Raw genomic sequence first — 22,350 nt, forward strand, 5'->3', positions numbered from 1 at the left:
TGAAATCCTGCCCTTATAGAGCTCACATTCCAGTACAGGGAGGCAGACTATAAACAAGTAAACAAAACAGATTCATGATACGTCACATGATAAGTGCTGAGGAAGAAAGTACAGAGTGTAAGAAAGATAGGTATGTGTGGGAAATTGGTAATTTGAATGGGATGGCTGCCGGGAAGTCAGTGATGAGACATTTGAGTGAGGACCTGGAGGAGTGGGGGAACTGGCAGAGCTGTTTGGAAGGAGGGTGATCCAGGCAGAGTGAGCAGCAAGAGCAAAGGCCCTGAGGCAAGAGTGTGACTGGGGTGCCATACTCATTTCTGAGGCTGTGAAACAAATCACTGCAAACCTGCTGGCTTAAAATGCACATTTAGTCTCTTAAAATTCTGGAGGCCAGAAGTCTAAAATTACATTCACTGGGCTGAAATCAAGGTGTTTGCAGGGCTGTGCTCCTTCCTGAGGAAGGGGAGAATCTGTTTTTTTCTTCTTCCCGCTTCTGGTGGCTGTAGGAATTCCTTGGCTTTGGCCACATTATTTCAATTTCTTCTCCATGGTCACATTGTTTTCTCCTCCCTGTCTGTGACCTGTTTCTACTTCTATCTTTTTTTTTTTTTTAAGATTTTATTTATTTGACAGAGAGAGACAGCGAGAGAGGGAACACAAGCAGGGGGAGTGGGAGAGGGAGAAACAGGCTTCCTGCAGAGCAGGGAGCCCGATGCGGGGCTCGATCCCAGGACCCTGGGATCACGACCTGAGCTGAAGGCAGACGCTTAACGACTGAGCCACCCAGGCGCCCCATCTACTTCTATCTTATAAGGACACTTGCAATTGCATTTAGGGCCCACTCAGATAATCTGGGATAATCTCTCAATCTCAAAAATTTAATTTAATCACATCTGCAAAAAATCTATTTTGCCAGATAAGGTAACACAGGTTCCAGGGATTAGTTACCTTCGGGGGACATTTCCAGGTTTCCACAGTTGCTTAAAAATAAAAATCAAGGAGGTGGGTGTGGCTGCAGAAGAGTGAAATTTGGGAGGAAGAGGAGATGTATCACAGAGAGGTAATGAAGGGGAGGCCATTGCCAGGACTTTGGCTTTGACTTGGAAAGAGTGGGGAAACACTGAGGATTCTCAGCAGGAGAATGAGATGGTCCAAGAGGATCTCTCAGTTTCTGTGGGAAGATCAGACTTTGGGGGGGTCAGGATGGAAGCTAGGACACCAGTGAGGGGATGGAACAATAATCCAGGTGAGAGACAGTGGTGGCTGGCCACACCATGGTAATAGTGGAGGTGATGAGAAGTGGTGGATTTGGGGTATACTGAAGGTAAATTGGACAGAATATGACAACCGATTGCATACAGGAAGAAATAAAAGGAGTCAAGGATGGCAATGAAGTTTTTACTCTGAGCATCTGGGAAGATACAGTTGCTGTGTCCTGAGATCTGAAAGCCAGAGGGAAGAGCAGTGCTGGAGCAGGAGGCAATGAAGAGCTCAGTTTCGGACACATTTGATTTGAGATGTTCATCCGACATTCAAGGTGGCACATTGAGTATCTGATCAGATGTACAGGTCTGGAGTTGAGGGGATTGCTATGAGCTGGACATGGTAGTGTCAGTGCCCTCCAGCCACTGAGTATCAGGCAGACACTTGCAGTCAAACAAAGTGAAATGTACTGGTGGCCTGCAATGCAGGACGCTGTACACGGGGAATAACAGGACATCTCAGTAAGAAGGTGTTAGAAAGGACACAGTATAGGCTTTAGGCTTTCTTACGTGACTTGGTGAGTTTAAGGAAGCAGAGCATTGTTCTGGATTGGATGCTGTACAGAAATGGGGTGATTCTATGTCAGGGTGTCCCAAGAAATTATCTAAAAGGCAGAAGGTGTTTATCTAGAAGGAAGAGGTACCAAAAATGCAGTAGTCACTTATATTACTCGGGAAAGGGGATGCTTGGTCATTAAGGACTTCTGAGCTAAGAAAAGACTTCAGACCCAGAGTTCAGGAGTTCCCACGCTTCTGGGAGAGCCTGAGCATCAGTTGGTCAGCAGTGACTGGCCGGAGCAGAGGAAGGAACTTGGGGCTGACAGGATGGGGGTTGCTGTGGTTGTGGCCACCCAGAAACAGACACAGGGCACACCCAGAATCTCTGTGAGACATGTATAGGCAAATAGAGACGCTAAAGATACAGGAATGCACACTGGACAATACAAAGAGATATAAGCAGATGTGCACTCTTATAGAGACACTCATACAACACAGAAACTATACACACACGCGTGTGTGCACGCCCACACGCACACACACACCCCTACAGGGCATGTGTTATAGAAACATGGGGGGTAAACACCCAAATACTCATTAAGACAGAAAGACACAAACAAACACAGGATACATAGATGTCAATACACGAAGGCACCCACACATACACACCAAGAAAAACGCTCCCCCACACACCTGGGCAAACAGACAGAAACCCTCACAGACACACATGCAGAGATGCAGACACATTCAATGCTACATACACATACACACTGGAGAAGAATATGGAAAGAATTACATCAAAGAAGAATATGGAAACATCCACAGGAAGAGACTTCTGGACACAGGGAGAGAAAAATACACACAGAGTCACGCATGGACAAAGACACAATCAGGGAAAGGTACCCATGTATATAATTGCAAAGATAAGTCCCATGCACCCAAGGACATACCTAGATGGAAATTAACAAATGGTCACACACATAGGCGAACATCCACAGAGAGATACAAACACACACACAGGCACACAAATATTCACAGACTTTTTTTTTTCTCAGTCCTTTAGCTATTTTCCTAAAGTTCATGTTCCAAGGTGCTTGCTAGGGCTGTTATAACAAAGTACCACAGACTAGGTGGCAACGGATATTTATTTTCTCACAGTTCTGGGGCTTAGAAGTCCAGGATCAATGTGTTGATGGGCTTGGCTTCTTCTGAGGCCTCTCTTTGTGTCTTCACATGGTCTTCCCTCTGTACAAGTCTGTGTCCCAATTTCCTCTTTTTATAAGTACAACAGTCCTATCGGATTAGGGTTCAACCCAATAACCTCATTTTAACTTAATTACCTCTGGAAATACCCTATCTCCAAATACAGCCATGTTCTTACTGCTGGAGATTAGGACTCCAACATACGGATTTTTGGAAGTCAATATTCAGTCCTGTCTCTCTACTGTTTAAATTCCTGTCCTGGCTCTCAATTTTCTCAATGTAAAATGAAATTCTTTGACCAGTAATATAGCATCTAGGGATTTATAATGAAAAAAAAAAAAAAACCACAAAAGCAAATACATATGCAACAACATATGTACAAGGATATTCTTCACACATTTAAATAAAAATCTGAGGGGCGCCTGGGTGGCTCAGTTGGTTAAGCGACTGCCTTCGGCTCAGGTCATGATCCTGGAGTCCTAGGATCAAGTCCCACATCGGGTTCCCTGCTCAGCAGGGAGTCTGCTTCTCCCTCTGACCCTCCCCCCTCTCATGTTCTCTCTCTCTCTCATTCTCGCTCTCTCAAATAAATAAAATCTTTAAAAATAAATAAATAAATAAAAATCTGAGCACAAAGAAAAAGTTCATCAAGGGGAGACTGCTTAAATCTGTTACTTCTATGATTCCTATATACGGAACACTGTAGACATTCTAATGACAGCATAGGTTGTATGTTACTAATATTGCAAGACATTCACAATGGATTGAGCAGTTAAAAAGAATGAGAGTACACATAAATCTATATTTGTTAATAAGTAATACCTTTCAACAGATGAGCATGTTAGGTCACTTTCTAAAGGTAGTGTTAATATTTTTCTAAATTTTGCTATAGTGTTTACTGAACTTAAAAAAAAACAAAACAGTAAAACTTTCTATCCACTCATTTTCCCAGACTAACCTACATATTGGAGTTCATCTTCCCTAAGCCACCTTTTAGAGAAATCATGCAAAATCAACTAGTGGGAAAAATATGAGCTTTCTTCCTTGTAAACCCCATGAAGGTATTCTCAGGCTTAAGGTCTAAATGAAGTCTCTTCTGGAAGTAAAGCAAGGTTTATTCCAGTTCCTCCATGATCCAAGAGAGAGGAAAAGAAATGAGAAGGGCATCCCTCTCCCCATCATAGCCACAAACAGGGCCCTTGACACCAGCCCTTAGTTGCCCTCAGGGAACCCAGCCGACCTACCAAAACAATGGCTATACACTATTGGTCAAATGTATGGACACCTGACACTTCCCACGGGGTTCACCCTTTAGTCTGGTGTGAACCTAATACTGGTAACATAAATAGAGATGTAGGATGTCCGATTTCCTCAAGGACAGAAGGAGAGAACATGAAGGTTTTGTTGGAGGCTCTGCACAGGTTCTACACTGGACATTCTGGGGTCAGGCCTGGGCCAGACTGGAATGGACAGGTCTTCAAATTAGTGACAAGAGAACTGGGACTAGACTCGTGGATTTAAAACTTTGGCCTATAATGGAATGTGTAGGCTCATTATAAAGTGATAGATGGAGGATGAGCCAGTAACAAGGACAAAGATCTCTACCAGAGGTCTCAGCAGGAATTTCTCTCTATGGCAAAAATATATGATTTTTTGATGCCTATGGAAGTTTGAGTTCCAAACTTACTTTTTGCCCTGAGTCTTGGGACAGTTTCAGAATCAACATTAACTGGTTCTTCTTCTTCCAAGTTCATATTCTAAAATGTGCCCTTGACCAGATAAATTCCAACAGTAAAATCATTTACTATAAATATTGCCTAATAGAAAAAGTAAAGAAGGCAGCTTAGAGCTAGTGGAAGGAATGGGTTCAGTATGTCATGTCAAGTATTTTGCTATCTCCTTACTGATCTCTTTTGACTCTATTTTCTTTTACAAGAGAATGGCATATTTAAAACCAGCTTACTTACACCTGTGAGTTCCCACTCCCCCCGCCCCTAGATTTCTCCTCTCATTCTCTACTCATCAGAGTGCCTCTATCCTTTTTGGAGCACTCACATGTTAGGGGTTCAGCTTTGAAAGTAATGTTAAGAGCTGGCCATAAATAGCTATTGAAACAAAAGGATTAGCCCTCTATTTAAACTTCTCCCCTCTGCTCCCAGCCCCATCTAGTCCTTTGAGGTTAGCCACTCCCCTCACCCCACCATGAACTTAATTTATGTGCCAAAAATCTGAGGACTCATAATGGGAAGGCTTTATAATTCTCGCAGGAAGGTTATGAGAGAAAGCAGCAACAATGAAGAATCCCTATGTAAGGTTTACTGGATGGACCGAGCAGGGACTCTACATCTAAATATAGTTTAAAGTGGTTTCAGACTGGCAGTAATCCCAGAACTTGTCCGAAAATGAAATTATGTAATCTCTAGAAAAGAAGGGTACTTTCATACAAGGATATTGGGAGGCCCCAGAATATCTCTTTACAGGGACAAACTGACACACAAAGATAACCAACCAAAAGGAAACAAAGCAAATTGAGTGAGGAATTAAATAAATTTACAAAGAGATTCATAAAATCTTGTTATTGGTATTATCACATGCACATATGAGTCAACTGTGTCTACCATGTTACCACAAGTACTTAAAAAACTGAAATTTAAAAGAATTGCCTGGAAAGGGAATTATGAATAGGAGACAGCAGAATAAATTATCCAGAATGCAATACAGACACTGAAAGATGGAAATTACAGAGGAGGATTTAAGACCCATGAAGGACAGAGTAGAAAGACCTACCAACTGGTGTTCACAAAAAGAAAGAATGGGGAAGAGGCAGTATATAAAGGGAAGAAAAATTTGCTGAGCAGAGGAAGACACCACTTCACAGATTCAAGTTGCTCAACATATCCCTAGCAGGAGAAAAATCGAAGAATTTCACACCCCAAAACATGCAAAAACACATTTGGCTACTGAATCCAGTTCCACCCAGGATTCTAAGGGGGAAAAAACTCTAATATCCTAGTCTCTGCACTCCCCCTTTAAAATCTTGCATTTTTCGGTATAACTTGTATTTTAATATCAAAAAGGCCTTTGCTCTAAAAGAACATTGACCAAAAGATGTGCAATTCTCAGAGAAGGAAATATTAAAGCCAAGAGACACATGAAAAGATTCTCAATCTTATTAACAATAAAAGAAATGCAAATTTAAGCCACACTGAGTCACAATTTCACACTTAGCGGATTGACAAAATTTGAAAATTTTACAAAATCAAGTACTGGCAGTAATAACTGGCAACCAAAATAATTATAAACCATGGTAGGAGTGCAAATTGGTACAATTTTGGAAAACAATTTGTCATTGTATAATAAAGACATGGATGGGAATATACTTTGCACTGGCAAATCTTTTCTTGTTACCTACTGTAAGCCTTGAGGAGAATCTAGGTGATGCCAGTGTTTTTACAAACTACTCTTGCTACAGGAATTATTAATTTTTTAACAATTTTTTATTAACATATAATGTATTATTTGTTTCAGGGGTACAGGTCTGTGATTCATCAGTCTTACACAATTCACAGCGCTCACCATAGCACATACCCTCCCCAATGTCTATCACCCAGCCACCCCATCCCTCCCAACCCCCACCACTCCAGCAACCCTCAGTTTGTTTCCTGAGATTAAGAGTCTCTTACGGTTTGTCTCCCTCTCTGGTTTTGTCTTGTTTCATTTTTCCCTGCCTTCCCCTATGATCTTCTGTCTTATTTCTCAAAATCTTCGTATCAGTGAGATCATGTGATACTTATCTTTCTCTGATTGACTTATTTCACTTAGCATAATACTCTCTAGTTCCATCCATGTCGTTGCAAATGGTGATTTCATTTTTTGATGGCTGCATAATATTCCATTGTGTGTGTGTGTGTGTGTGTGTGTGTGTGTGTGTGTGTGTATACCACATCTTCTTTATCCATTCATCTATCGATGGACATCTAGGCTCTTTCCATAGTTTGGCTAGTGTGGACACTGCTGCTCTAAACATTGGGGTTTATGTGCCCTTTCGGATCCCTACATTTGTATCTTTGGGCTAGATACCCAGTAGTGCAATTGCTGGGTCGTAGGGTAGCTCTATTTTCAACTTTTTGAGATACCTCCATCCTGTTTTCCAGAGTGGCTGCACCGGCTTGCATTCCCACCAACAGATGCTACAGGAATTAAATACCACAGCCTTAAGATATATACCAAGGTGGAAGCATTGTCTAATGAATCTTATGCACCTAAGTGCTTGACATATACAAGAAAACTCATAGTCACATTATAATTTAAAAATAAGCATAATTAAAATGAAATGAACAGGGACGCCTGGGAAGCTCAGTGGGTTAAGCATGTCCTTTCCGCTCAGGTCAAGATCCCAGGGTCCTTGCTCAGCGGGAAGCCTGCTTCTCCCTCTGCCTGCCGCTCCCCCCTGCTTGTGCTCTCTAACAAATAAAATCCAAAAATAAAAAATAAAATGAACAATTATAAGTAATATTAAATTAAAAAAAAAAAAGGAAACAACCCACATATACAGCCGCAGTAGAGTGCTTTGGCCTAGGTACATCTACGTCCAGCGGGCGTTTGGGTGAGGGTTGGGGGGCAAGGACAGCGCTTCTGGGGAAAGAAGTGGGTCAGGCTCTACGGGTTACAGGAGTGAAGGCCTTTTTCCTTAAAGCGCGCACCTGAGGCCGCCGTTTCTGAGTCCTTCGTTGACCTGTACACACGACAGCGGCAGTCAGAGCCGTGACGCGACCGCACCAATTCCCGAGAAGTGTTGTCTGTCCGCCGACAACGGGCATTTTAGGAACCACAGTCCTGGGCAAGCGGGCGCCAAACACTCAAAGCCCACACGAGCTGGCCAGAGCGCTGACAGACGCCAGCTCTCCGCCGGCACCAGCACGGACGGCCCACGTCCCGGCAGGAGGGCGGACGCGCGAGCGGACCCGCGACCCGGAAGACCTTTCGCGGCCGCATCGTTTTCTGGGAAGTGTAGTTTCTTGCTTCGGACGCCATTGTACTTAAGAAGCACACAGAGGGCGGTCCCGTTGTCCTTTCGACACTTCGCGTGCGCGTCCTAGCTGAGCAGCTCTGCGATGAAGGCTGCAGGCGGTGGCGTTCCTCAGGGAGCTCAGCCGTTTTTTCTCGCCAGGCGCTCAGAGAGCGCGCGAACGCGCAGCCTTCTGGGAAGTGTGGTTTTACGCGGCGACGTGCGAGGCACAGGTGACTGGTCGCTGACGCGGAGGAAGCTGGGAAATGCTGTTCCGGTGTGCGCTCTCTCCTCGGTCTGCCTCGCGGAAATCTCAAGCAGGCGGCGGAATTCTCCTTGTGTAGTGCAGTTCTTTCGACGGCGGCGGCCGTGGTCCGCTCTCCGCGGGTCAAGTGCGCGGAGGTGCGGCCTCTGGATTCCCGGGCCCCGGCTTCAGGGTCAGGGAGGGCCCGCCGGGACTCAGGCAAGTGTGGGTCCCGGCAGGGTGGCCGGGCGCCGGGCACGGCCGCCACAGCCTCGCTGGTGCCGAGTCTACACCGCGGTGTGAGCCCCGGCGGGGTCTTAGCTTCCTGGGCCTGTCTGCTCTGTAAAAGGGGTGTCGTTTACCTCATTGAGTTGTTGCGAGAAGGAAATGGGCGAGTGATTGTGCAGCGTACGCCCTGAGAGAAAACGCCATCCGCAGTGGTTTTTAGGCAATCCAGTCGTGAAAGTGACGCTTTCCATTTGTGCAGCCTTCAACAAATTGGTTCAGTATCGCTGAATCTCATCGTTTAGAAAAGAAATGTGGAATAATGTGAATGTCAATCATGCATAGTTGTGAAGATTGAATGAGCTCTTAACGTTATTACTGTTGTTTTGTGAGTCTGTCTCAAAAATATGTAGTAGTTGGTTTACAAGCCTCTGGCACCTGGTGAATGGTTACCTCGTGCCAAGGAACACTCTGCTAGTTTAGGGAGAGAATGGAGCCCTAGAAAGTGATTCCCAGTGTTTACTTGCGGATGTGTCACAGCGCTGCGAGATAAGCCTCATTTTTCATGGCTCCTTTTTTGTGTTCTTGATCTGCCTTCTCAGGACACTCCTACTCTTTAAGACAGGAGGCTGGAAAGAGGACTGTGTTGACAAGTCATGTTCCAGGTAAGTCGGTAATCTCCCCAGATCTTCCTGAACCACCTTAGCAGAACTCTTGAGTGTTTGCTTTGCTTCTCCTACCAGTTCCTGCCTAACAAAGTCCTTTTAGGGACCGGATCTATGATTCATTTCACTGTAGCAAAGGATGGAGCCCACAGAAGACCTCCAAAGTACTATCTTCTCTCAGTGCTCCTCTTCTCTACCATTTTTCTGCTTGAGTCGTGAGCAAAACTTTTTTTTTTTTAAATTACAATTCAAAATTCAAGTTTGGGATTTTGGGTTATTTGCTTTATGGTTGTCAGAGTACTATTATGTGGTCTCAGTTAATGATATATCAGTCCTTTCAGTTGTTCAAGTCGAGAGATGTTTGGAGTCATCTTTGATTCTTTCCTTTCTCTTATAACTTATATTCAGACACTCTGGTTGGATCTAAAATACATACATACATATCTACAGAATCTGACCAACGGTTACACCATCACAACCACCACCACTGCCACCATCCTGTCATTGCTCACCTTAAAACTCTTCAGTGGCCCTAACTCAGATGTCACAGTTCTACGGTGACTTAAAAAGCTTTGTGCAATTAGGCTTTTACCTCTCTGATCTCATCTTACCTCTGTCTCCTTGTTTGTTGTGAGCTCTAGCCACTGGCTACTGCTTCCAGGCCTTGGAAATTGCTGTACCATCTGCTTGGAATCTTCTTTCCCCAGAAATGTACAGACTTGCATTCTTACCTCCTTCATATCTCTGCTCAGTGATTACTTTCTCAGTAAAGCTTCCCTGAACACCTGCAGTCAGCTTTTCTAACAATCACTTCTTCTCCTCACTGCTTGGTTGTTTTCCATAGTGATTATCACTCACTAGATAATACATTATTTGCTTACTAAATGCATAGGCTTATTGTTTGTCTCATCCCTCTGGGAGGGATTTTTTTTCCCTTCTTTGTTGATTGTTTTCAGTACCTAGAGTGGTATCTGGTACAAAACAGAGGCTTAGTAAATAATTGTTGAGTGAATAAACTTTAAAAAATGGTAGGGTAGAATCATGGGGTGGAAGGTGAAGCCTGCATGGAAGTTATTAGTGGCATATGTGATGTTGGGCAGAGTCTGGTTTCTTGGGAATATTAGATAACTAAAATAGAAAAACTTTTTTTTTTTAAAGATTTTATTTATTTATTTGACAGAGAGAGAGTATAAGCAGAGGGAGAGGGAGAAGCAGGCTCCACACTGAGCAGGGAGCCCCACGCAGGGCTGGATCCCAGGATCTGGGATCACGACCTGAGCCTAAGGCAGACGCTTAACCGACTGAGCCACCAGGCGCCCTGAAAAACTATTTTTTTTAAAGTAAAAGCTAAAGTAAACTAGTTGCCAATCATTCATTGATTCATTTTTTAAAAAGATTTATTTATTTAATTTAGAGAGAGAGAGCAAGCGGGTGAGCAAGAGTCGGGGGGAGGGGGAGAGAGAATCTCCAGCAGACTTCCTGCCGAGCATGGAGCCTGACTTGGGGCTCAATCCCAGGACTCTGAGATCATGATCTGAGCCAAAATCAGGAGTGATGCTTAACCGACTGGTTTGGGTTAACGTGGGTTTGAGTGTACACTGACATGTAGGACTTTGTGATCTAGTGCAATACTAAGAGAACTTTCCACAGTGGTGGAAATGTTCTTTATGTGTACTGTCCAATATGGTAGCCACCAACCCTATATGACTATTGTACTTGAACTATGACTAAAGTGACCCAGGAACTGAACTTTAAATTTTATTTAATTTTTAATTTTTATTAATTTAGGGTGCCTGGGTGGCTCAGTCGGTTAAGCGTCTGCCTTCAGCTCAGGTCATGATCCTGAAGTCCCAGGATTGAGTCCCGCATCGGGCTCCCTGCTCAGCGGGGAGTCTCCTTCTCCCTCTGCCCTTCACCCCACTTGTGCTCTTTCTAGCTCTCTCTCTCAAATAAATAATAAAATCTTTAAAAAATTTTTTTTATTAATTTATTTATTTATTTTTTTTTTTTTTAAAGATTTTATTTATTTATTTGACAGAGAGAGACAGCGAGAGAGGGAACACAAGCAGGCGGAGTGGGAGAGGGAGAAGCAGGCTTCCCGCGGAGAAGGGAGCCCGATGTGGGGCTCGATCCCAGGACCCTGGGATCATGACCTAAGCCGAAGGCAGACGCTTAACGACTGAGCCACCCAGGCGCCCCTTTTTTTATTAATTTAAACTTATATAGCCAAATTTGGCTAGTGGCTGTATTGAGCAGTACAGAGCTGGTAGAAAAGCAAGAAAGCGTAAGAAATTAACATACGTGCTGGAACAAATATCCTAAGTTCTTCTGGGCACAAAGATGAATGAACATCCTAGGCTGCCCAGGCAGTTGAAGGGGGAAGAGAGAGTTGAAGCATCCCTGGGGAAGCAAGGCTGAAACTGGCTTTGGTGGCCCATGGTACCAGGGAGGCAGAGATAGAAGTGAAGTTACACCAAACTGAGGGAGTACCTTGAGCATAGGTAGGTAGGGCTAAGAGAGTCTTTCAGGGAACTGCAAACATTTTCTAAAGTGGTGGTTCTCAAACAGGGATGAATTTGTCCCCCTTAGCCCTACCCATAGGGGGCATTTGATAATGTCTGGAGATATTTTTGGTTGTCACAATCTGAGGGGTGTCGTCATGCACTGAAATAAAGTTCTCAGACACTGATCTGAGCTGCTGTGCAGGACTGCCTCTACAAGGGAGAGAGCAGCAGCTAAATTCTGCGCATAACCTTTATTTTATTTTTTATCAGAAAAGCAAGGACAGATGCATCAAAGGGTGGGAAAGGAGTACAAAGGGATGGCAACTATCTTGAAGCCATAAAGCAGGTTTGCATCCTCCCCTACGCACCAGCACTCAGGGAGGCAGTCATGGGATAAGGGAGGAGAGAGAGGTTTCTGCCAGCAGTCGCCAGGTGCAGGAAGGGGGACTGAGAGTTATATTCTTCCAAAGCTCTAAACGTATGCCCTGCCCCAGGGGATCATGGGATCCTGTTCATACCAGGCCATTCTGTTCAATAGCCTGAGACCAGGAACGTTGCTGACGTTTCAGCTGCTTCCATAGTCACCCCTTAGGGCTTACAATACATGTTCTAAGAATGACCCAGGGGATCATGGGATCCCGTTCAAAGCAGACTATTACGTTCAATAGCCCAAGAACAGGAATGCTGCTGATGCTTCAGCTGCTTCCACAATTACCCCTTAGGGTTTACAATACATTTTCTAAGAATAATTCCAGGGGGGCAGCGGGGAATTGCTACTAGTATCTAATGGGTAGAGGCTAGGGATGCTACTAACTAAATATTATACAATGTACAGGACAGCTCCCACAACAGTTATCTAGCTTAAAATGTCAATTATGCCAAGGTTGAGAAACTCTGACCTAAATAAAGAACAAAGGGTATCTAGTAATGAGATTATGTGAGTTTTCTTTTTTAGACTTAATATAATGACGTTCATGAATATGTGTTCAAAACTTAAAATATGAAACCTCTTTGCATTGGTGGAATAAAACATTATCTTGTGGGGCGCCTGCGTGGCTCAGGTGGTTAAGCGTCTGCCTTTGGCTCAGGTCATGATCCCAGGGTCCTGGGATCGAGCCCCATATCGGGCTCCCTGCTCCTTGGAAGCCTGCTTCTCCCTCTGCCTCTCTCTCTCTGTCTCTCATGAATAAATAAATAAATCTTAAAAAAAAAAAAATTATCTTGTGCATTAATTTAGTATTGATTTTTTAAAAGATTTATGCATTTATTTTACAGAGAGAGAGTGTGCATGTGTGGGCGGAAGGGGCAAAGGGAGACAGAGGAAGAATCCTAAGCAAACTCCCCGCTAAGCGCAGAGCCTGACATGGGGCTCAGTCTCACCACCCTGTGATCATGACCTGAACCACAATCAAGAGTTGGATGCTTAACTGACTGAGCCACCCAGGCGCCCCTAGTATTGATTTTTAAATTTGGTTTATCAAGTTGGGTTTGTAAAAGCCAATCATTTAAAACCATTGTGGAAAGTAGGAAAAGATGGGAAACTTTTTGATTCATATGATAAAGCTAACCCTAATACCTGGGTAAGAATAAATACAAATGGAAAAAGGAGTTTTCCCTGGTGCCAAAAGGGAAAGAGATCCTCCCCTCCTCCCTTTTTTTAGAGTATTTCCTTTGAGAAAAACCTGTAATTGTAAATCCTTTCCCTCTCCCTTTGAGGTGCTTGTGAATCTTTTTCAAAGCTAAATAAGCGTCTGCCCATTTTTCAGGGCAGTCAAGTCTTTCTTAAGGCCTTGCAGCCATCTCTTTGAAATGAAAACCTGAAGGACGATGCACCTCTATCTCCCAGTCTGTGTTAGAGTTTAGCCTAGGCTCCTGGCTCCAAGTTCTAACTATCTGCTTGTCATAAAGATAGGAGAAGTTTTATTTTTCTTGGAGTAAAAGCAATTAACACAGTTGGCCACTCCAATTACCAGGTGAATTTAGGATGAACTGTATGTTGCAAATGATGCTGCCAAGTCCTCTTACTTGAGGACAAATTATTTCTTTGAAAACGTCTGTGTTATAGATTATACATGCCTGGCTTTGTAAAAGGGTGAGATTTCTTTCTGTCCTTGCAGTCTCAGTGATTGCCTATGAAGTGTGTTACAGTCTGCTGTGATGCTTATTCAGTAGTAAAACTGTTCTCTTTTCTACATTGTGGAGAGGATTTTCTGCTTGGCAGATTTGATTTTTTAACTATTTTCCCAACACCTCACGAAGGTAAATTACCTCTTTAAAACCAAAGACCAGTATCACTAATGAAGATACATGCAAAATATCCAAATAAAATAATAGACTATTGAATCAACCACCCTTGGAATGAAAAATTTGTCACAGCCAAATAAGGTCTCTTTCACCATTGAAAGTAATAAGAATGCCATTTTAAATGCATACATTTTTTGCATGTATTATAATTTGACTAACAAACTATTACTGAACATTTGAGCTTTTTCTAAAGTTTTGATATTTTAAATAATACCATGAATGAATACTGTTTCCTTAGAATATTTTCCTTGAACTGTGTCCTCTAATTCTTTGCCCTTATTTAAGGTCCAATTCAGGGACTGCCGATGGCATGAAACTATTCTTCAGTCTTCTTGCCCAGGGGTGTCAAATTATTTTAATTATAGATTATCAATACAGGGTTTAATTATATACCATAAATGGGTTTTGTTTATAAATTAGTTATGTATACGTCTGTCTTTCAAGATGTCTTTTTCTGAACTTACTGGATCATTTTTTTGAACCTTAGTGGATCATCGTTTTTTTATTTACCTATCATGTAAACTATAAAAAACACAACTAAGCACTTGACTATATGCTGTCAAATGTTGAATGCAGATTTAAAAAAATTTTAGAATTCTTTTGCCTTTGACAGAATTAACTTTTCTGAAGCAAAGCTCTTATATTAGTCTCTTACCCTTCTTGTAAAACAATGCCAAACACATAATTATCCAATTACTACTTAACTTAGATCAGATTCCTGGTCATTGCCACAACTACTGAATCTTGTTCCCTTTCTTCTACAGCCAGGGCAGTTTTACCCCTTAACCAGTGACAGAAGTGGCCTTGACTGTGACTGAGCCTAAATATGTTTGCTATTTCAGGTGACATTTAGTGATGTGGCCATAGACTTCTCTCATGAAGAGTGGGGATGGCTGGATTCTGCTCAGAGGAATTTATACAAGGATGTGATGGTCCAGAATTATGAGAACCTGGTTTCTCTAGGTAAGCATATCTCCCTCTTCACCCCAAAGAGGGAGATCTTCTGTTACTCAGAATTGCTGGAGATTCTCCTGAGTAAATGGCTGGAATTTTGTTCCATGTTCCCAAGGATGTGTAGAGCTCTATTGTGCCCTTCCTGAAGCTTATTTTCCCATTTCAGTGACCATCCTTCAGAACTGCCTTTGGTTCCTTTTATGATGGTGGCCTCTCCTCCATGAGAACCGTAGTTTAAACAGGTTTATATTTTTCCTGTAAGCAGGTCTTTCCATACCTAAGCCATATGTGATCAGCTTACTGGAGGATGGGAAAGAACCTTGGATGGTGGAGAAAAAACTGTCAAAAGGTATGTTTCCAGGTAAGTCATGCAGAATCAGGCACAAGAGGTCTTTGTTAAACATGCTTGTGGAAAGGATGGAGGCATTTTAGGATATTTTAGGGATACTGTCTTCAGAGATCCCAAATGTAACAAATTGAGGGATCCTTAGCTTAGATTTTTTTTTTTCCATATTGAATTGATATTTATTTCAGGACATGCCATGTCAAAATAAAACAAAAGAGTCAACCCTCGCCTTTAACAATAATATTGTATTATATAAAAGCACTTTACAACTCCATCCCATCTTTGAGTATAAGTTAGTGGTATGTGGGCTAATGATTATCTGAAACCTTAGCTTAGATTTTAAAATGGCCATTCCTCCATCCCAAATTATTATCTTTCTGTATTATGCTATCTAATCAAAAGTGAAGATTTTGTGATCATAATAGTTCAAATTGTTGTTTTATTTGAAACAAAATAAAGCAAATTGTTCTCTTTAAGACTACCTAAGGAAAAATATACCAATCATTTTAGGTGAAGAAAGGCTGTCAGATGGGAAATCTCTTTTCCCCTAAGGCTGAGCTTCAGAGGTCAAATGTGAACATAAGAGTTAGAGGAAGTAAAGAATGTATAAAAAGGTTTCTAGGAACAATATTTTCTATGATTTCACACAGATCTTCAACAAACAAAGCCTAATTCTTCTGAGTGATAAAGAATATTTTGTTCATTGTTAACTTTTTAATGTACTGCTATAAATTGTGCATTTTAAGCATGCTAATCTGACATCAAATTGAGATTAATTGAAAGTTGGAGAACCAAGGCTGTGAGACAAAATGTGGTCTTCCACATAAATGTAGGTATAGAATAGAATGTTGGCTTGGAATCCAGAAGACTTTGTGCGTTTTTTCCTGATAATTTCACTTTTAGTCCACATACTGATTGCCTGTTTTTAACTCATTTCCCTTATTACACCCTGTACCCATCTTTGTGAGCTGTCTCTATTCTCTGCTCCATTTGAACTTTGTTCAGAAATTATTGAATAAATGAGAATTCAGTCATGTGCTTTCTGGGGGTGGAGATGTGCTCTGTTTCTTATCTCTTATTCTTACCATAGAAGTTTCTTTTCAAGAAGTACAGAAAAAGCAGTGTTTTGCTTTCTTGATATATTTCAGATTGGGAATCAAGATGGGGAAACAAGAAATTATTAACGAAGGAGGATATTTATGACGAAGATTCACCCCAAACGGTAATAATAGAAAAAATTATAAAACAAAGTCATGAATTTTCAAATTTTAACAAGGACTGGGAATATATAGAGAAGTTGGAGGGGAAGCATGAAAATCAGGTAGAACATTTCAGACCGGTGACCCTCACCTTTAGAGAAAGCCCCACTGGGGAAAATGTTTACAAATACAATACATTTAGAAGCATCTTCTATTTAAAGTCTATTCTTTCTGAACCACAGAGAATTTCTGCTGAAGGGAAATCACATAAACATGATATATTTAAGAAGAGCTTACCAAAAAAGTCTGTTATAAAAAATGAGGAGATCAATGGTGGAAAGAAACTTTTGAATTCTAAAGAAAGTGTGGCAGCCTTCAGCCAGAGCAAATCTCTTACCCTTAATCAGACTTATAATAGAGAGAAAGTCTATACATGCAATGAATGTGGGAAAGCCTTTGGCAAACAATCAATCCTTAATCGCCATTGGAGAATTCATACAGGAGAGAAACCATATGAATGTCATGAATGTGGGAAGACTTTTAGCCATGGCTCATCCCTAACTCGACATCAGATAAGTCACAGTGGAGAGAAACCTTACAAATGTATTGAATGTGGGAAGGCCTTTAGCCATGTGTCCTCACTTACTAATCATCAGAGTACTCACACTGGAGAGAAACCATATGAATGTATGAACTGTGGAAAGTCGTTTAGTCGTGTTTCACATCTCATTGAACATCTGAGAATTCACACTCAAGAAAAACTCTATGAGTGTCGAATATGTGAGAAGGCCTTCATTCATAGGTCATCTCTCATTCACCATCAGAAAATTCATACCGGAGAGAAACCTTACGAATGTAGTGAATGTGGAAAAGCCTTTTGCTGTAGCTCACACCTTACTCGACATCAAAGAATTCACACTGTAGAGAAACAATTCGAATGCAACAAATGTCTGAAAGTCTTTAGCAGCTTGTCATTTCTTATTCAGCATCAGAGTATTCATAATGAAGAAAAGCCTTTTGAATGTCAAAAATGCAGGAAATCCTTCAACCAGCCAGAATCACTGAATATGCATTTAAGAAATCACACTAGATTGAAACCTTATGAATGCAGTATATGTGGGAAAGCCTTCAGTCATAGGTCATCCCTGCTTCAACATCACAGAATTCATACCGGAGAGAAGCCCTATGAATGTATTAAATGTGGGAAGACCTTCAGCTGTAGTTCAAACCTTACTGTACATCAGAGAATTCATACTGGAGAAAAGCCATATAAATGTAACGAGTGTGGGAAAGCTTTTAGCAAAGGCTCAAATCTTACTGCCCATCAGAGAATACATAATGGAGAGAAACCCAATAGTGCAATAAGTGTAGAAAAGCCTTTAGGCCATATGAATCATTATACATGTGAAAAATCATACAAGAGAGAAACTGTATGAATAGAATATTTGTCATAATACACTTTAGCCATAGATCTTTCCTGAAAATTTATACTGGAAAAAAAATTCTTATGAATGTAATAAATATGGGAAGGTCTTTAGCAGTGGTACAAGCCTTACTGTCCATCACAGTTCACACTGTAGAGAGACCATTTATTGCCTTCATACTGCCTATGAAAGCAATAAATGTGGGAAAGCCTTTAGCCAGTATTAATCCCTTAATTGACATAAGTCCACACTGGAGAAAAACCCTATATATGTAACATGGGAAAGACATTAAGCAATATGAATTTCTTATTGAGTACACACGAGAGAGAAGCAATATGAATGTAAAAATTGTGGCAAGTCCTTCAGTTAAGGTGTATTCCTTATTCTATATCCACTCACACTGGAGAGAGCTTATATGAGAAGTGTAGCAAACTGTTCACTGGGAGTTCTTATCTTGCTAGACATCAGAAGATTAATGCTAGAACAGCCTGAAGATTGTAGGAGTTACGTGTAAATCTTTCTTTGCAACGATGCTGTTTGTAAGCAGTTCTACAGAAGAGCAAACGAGTAGATTGTAACTGAATATGCCTTATAGCAGTAGCATGCAATTTTACTCAAGTCCTACATAAAAGTTTCTTTAGCTAATGGGCATGTGAAGATATTTAGTCACCCAGTGGATCCAGAAAATGTTTTAAAGTTAAAAATTAAAGCTGCAAAAGAAGTAAAAGGTGGTGTGAATAAAGTTTTTGGTCTCTAATAAAATCAGTTTGTATATAATGAACTCTTTCACTGTGACACTGATATTTCTTACAAAATTTTCTACTTTCCTCTTGCAGAATTAAGCCTTACTGTAGCCTTTAGTGGGAGACTAGCTAAGCTAGAGAAAAATGGCCTGATCTCTGTGCTAAGAATATCATTATTTTGGTGTCAGTTTCACACATTTTAATTTTTACAAGTACAGGGAGAGCATAACCAAGAAACAACAAACTATGAGAGATCAGAGCAGGCTTAATGGTGGATGTGCTTTGCAATCTGAATCCTAAAGGAGGAGCACTAATTACATAGCTGTGTGCGGGCACATACACTCTGCGAGTCCTTCTAGGCAGAGTCCAGAAGCCTGTTCTGTCATGTTAGCTGCATCTGGACTCCGTGATCCAGTGTCTAGTCTCAAGGTGCGTGGCACTGAGCTGTTAGGGCTGGCAGCATTACTAGTTAACAGCAGCAGTCATTTCTCCATGCTGGCTCATAGTTACGAGAGCTTACATTGAAATTAATAGTCCAGAGCTGTCCCCATTACTTTTCCTCCAGCCTGCCTACCAGTTTTGGAAAACAGTTACTTGTAATATAAGTCTTCTTGAAATACTTAGACAGTTTTCATTTTCTGTACCAAACCCCGACAGATACTCATGGTTTGTAAAGAGCCTGGCTTCAAATAGTCTAAGTTTTAGATAAATTGAATAGTCTGACTGGCCCCATGGTTTCCTATCTTGTGACTAGGCAGGTGATACATGTCAATGATTAGAACTGTCTGCACACTTAGAAGTAAAGCGCACTTATACAGCTTATATTTCAGGTTATATTCTCTATGGCATTTGATGTAAGTAAATTATTTTAAAAAGGAATGTTATGTCACTGACATAATTCTGATGTGGAATGAGTGATAGGGTTTCCAACTTTCGACAAAATATTCTGCTCTAGTACATGAACTACCTTCATTGAAAACCAAGAGGTGAAGGCACATTCCATAGCAATTCTCAGTAGAGATAGTGGGTTGGAATGGTATGGTGAATTTTTAAAAAGATTTATCTTTCCTTTGATTTAGTTTTATTTATGAGATTTTGAGATTCTAAAGAACATTGAAGGATCTTTGAGAGACCTAATTAAGGAAGCACGGAATGGTATCAAACAAGGATTAAGAACCGTTGTGATTATGGGTAGACTGGCCACTATATATATCCAGTTGTAGGATAATGACATGCTTTCTGTTTCTCCCATTCTCTGCTTCCCCTGCTCTCCCAAGCACTGGTACCACAAAGATGAAGTAGTACTTCAATCCCTAGATTTTATTTGCTTTCACTACACATAGTTTTATGTTACCTTGTTATTTTGTTATGAGAGGATTCATCCAAATATTCATACTTTGTCAATTAAGAAGCATGAGCATACACATGATGACATCTTACAATGATACTGAACTAGGAAAAGAAAGCCAGGGTCAAATATAGTGAATGACTTAAAGCAGTAAGAGTATATTACCTTATTGGAAGATTGGGCTAAGATCATGATGTTACAATGTCACTGATGGAGAATCATAGTCATGTCTGTTAACCATTTCTTGAGCAGATAAATAAGACACACTTTATACCTTTCAAGAGCTCAAAACTGTGTGTGTGTGCATGTGTGTGTGCATGTGTGCATGCATGTGTGTGTGTGAAGAGTATATGCCCAAAAGTCATGTTACCTGGATATAAATCCAAGTTGCATGTATACTGTCTTTATATGACTTTGGACAAATTACTTCACCATCTATAAATGGATAGTAACACCTCACAGGATTATTATGAAGATAAATGAGTTAATTGGTGTAAAATGTTTACAGTGCCCGATACCTCAGAAGCATTCAGTGGATATTAGCTATTAATTTCATCATCATTATTATCTTCACGTGGCTGCTTCATCATTCTGGTCTGTCCTATCTAGTGAGTCTTCCTAATCACCTGTCTCTCTTATCTACTTAATTGTTTCACTTTTTGGAGTTTCTTACAAGACACTCCCATTTCCTTCCAACAAGTCCTCCTTTGGTATTTGAGCCATTTCCCCAAATACTCCAAGGAGACACAAAGAGCACCAGATAGGAGAAGGTAAGACAACTCACCTGGGCTGCAGGAAGGAGGAAGGGTGCCCTAAAGATGTGTTTTGGAGAACAGGCAGAATGAAGGAGGCATCAGGTCCCTCTATGGAGGAGAGGTCAGGCTTCACCCAGTGAGATCAGAAGCCTAGCAACAGCCTTCCGTATCACCTCTCAGCACAAGGTCCTCTGGGCTGAGTGCAGCTGTCCTCACTGCCAGGTTATGACCGTGTTACTGAAGGTCACCGATGCCTGGAAAGCGAGAGTAGCTTCATTAGTTTGGGGTTAGTCAGATGTGATTAGAACCTATTGTGCAGTCACTGGTACAGATCCTGACAGAACCGAGGCACTTATCACCAAGCACTTCCCAGGAGTCTCTCTCTGTGCTGGGCATCAAAGGGGAGTCAGACACTTTAAATACGATTTTAAGCAGTTGTGTTAGGGGGAAAAATTGCCGATGAAGAAGCCGTTGATGAAAGAAAGACGAGGCTGTGTGGCTTGAGAGGCACAGAAAGTAAGAGCTCTGGCATGAAAGGTGAATAGGAAGAGAATTATGATGATAAACAATATTGTTAGCAGCTGCAGAGGAGCCTCGTGGCTGGCTGTGCACCTAAACTATGTAACGTAACCTGAACTTTAAGCCAAGGGTTTTATATGCAGCATTAAAACAAATGTTTCCAGTTCACCCCAATTCCTGGAGCTGAATCAGCCTATTGAGACTGGCACTTGCCTTCTGTACAGTCATACTTTAGAGATATTGCAGGTTTGGTTACAGACCACTGTAATAAAGCAAGTTTGGCAATGAAGTGAGTCCAGTGAATTTTTTGGTTATGTTTATACTGTAGCCTATTAAGTATGCAATAGCATTATGTTTTCAAAAAGTACATACGTTAATTGAAAAACACTTTATTGCTAAAAAATGCTAAACATTATATGAGCTTCAGTAAGTCATAATCTTTTTGCTGGTGGAGGAGGGTGTCGTTTGTCGTTGATGGCTGCTGACTGATCAGGGTGGCAGTTGCCGAAGGTTGGGGTGGCTGTGGCAATTTCTTAAAATAAGACGGCAGTGAAGTTTGCTGCATCAATTGACTTTTCCTTTCAAGAATGATTTCTCTGTCGTGAAATGCTGTTTGATAGCTCGAACTTTCAAAACTGGAGTCAATCTTCCCAAACTTTGTTGCTGCTTTATCAACTAAGTTATGTAATATTCTAAATCCTTTGCTGTCATGTCAACAATCTTCACCATCTTTACCAGGAGTAGACTCCATTTTAAGAAACCATTTTCTTTGCTCATCCATAAGAAGCAACTCCTCATCCCTTCAGTTTTATCATGAGATTGCAGCAATTCAGTCACATCCTCAACCTCCACTTCTAATTCTAGTTCACTTGCTATTTCTGCCACATCTGTAGTAATTTCCTCCAATCAAGTCTTGAATCCCTCAAAGTCATCCACAAGGGTTGGAATTAACTTCTTCCAAACTCCTGTTCATGTTGATAGTGTGACCTCTTTCCATGAATCATGAATCATGAATGGCATCTAGAAGGATGAATTCTTTCCATAAGATTTTTACTTACTTTGCCCAGCTCCATCAGAGGAATCACTATCTATGGCAGCGATAGCCTTACAAAATGTTTTTCTTTTTCTTTTTTTTTTTTTTTAAAGATT

General features: G+C 41.3%; 1 protein-coding gene across 7 annotated transcripts; it reads left to right on the forward strand.

Annotated features, from left to right (window-relative positions):
* The first annotated feature begins 8,235 nt into the window (after positions 1 to 8,235).
* LOC118545926 (uncharacterized) lies at positions 8,236 to 18,617 on the forward strand. 7 transcript variants are annotated; one of them, XM_036108509.2, is made up of 6 exons: positions 8,242 to 8,434; positions 9,043 to 9,105; positions 14,756 to 14,876; positions 15,130 to 15,216; positions 16,362 to 16,435; positions 16,655 to 18,617. In XM_036108509.2, the coding sequence occupies exons 2-6, from the start codon at positions 9,097 to 9,099 to the stop codon at positions 17,846 to 17,848; spliced, it is 1,485 nt and encodes a 494-aa protein (XP_035964402.1). In that variant the 5' UTR covers positions 8,242 to 8,434; positions 9,043 to 9,096; the 3' UTR covers positions 17,849 to 18,617. The 7 variants fall into 7 exon arrangements, with proteins under 7 accessions (XP_035964393.1, XP_035964402.1, XP_035964398.1 ...); XM_036108507.2 differs by having other exon boundaries at positions 8,243 to 8,434; positions 15,130 to 15,228; XM_036108500.2 differs by having other exon boundaries at positions 8,236 to 8,373; positions 15,130 to 15,228; positions 16,362 to 18,617.
* Positions 18,618 to 22,350: the final 3,733 nt, after the last annotated feature.

Source organism: Halichoerus grypus, chromosome 15, assembly GCF_964656455.1.
Source record: "Halichoerus grypus chromosome 15, mHalGry1.hap1.1, whole genome shotgun sequence".
NCBI lineage: Eukaryota > Metazoa > Chordata > Mammalia > Carnivora > Phocidae > Halichoerus > Halichoerus grypus.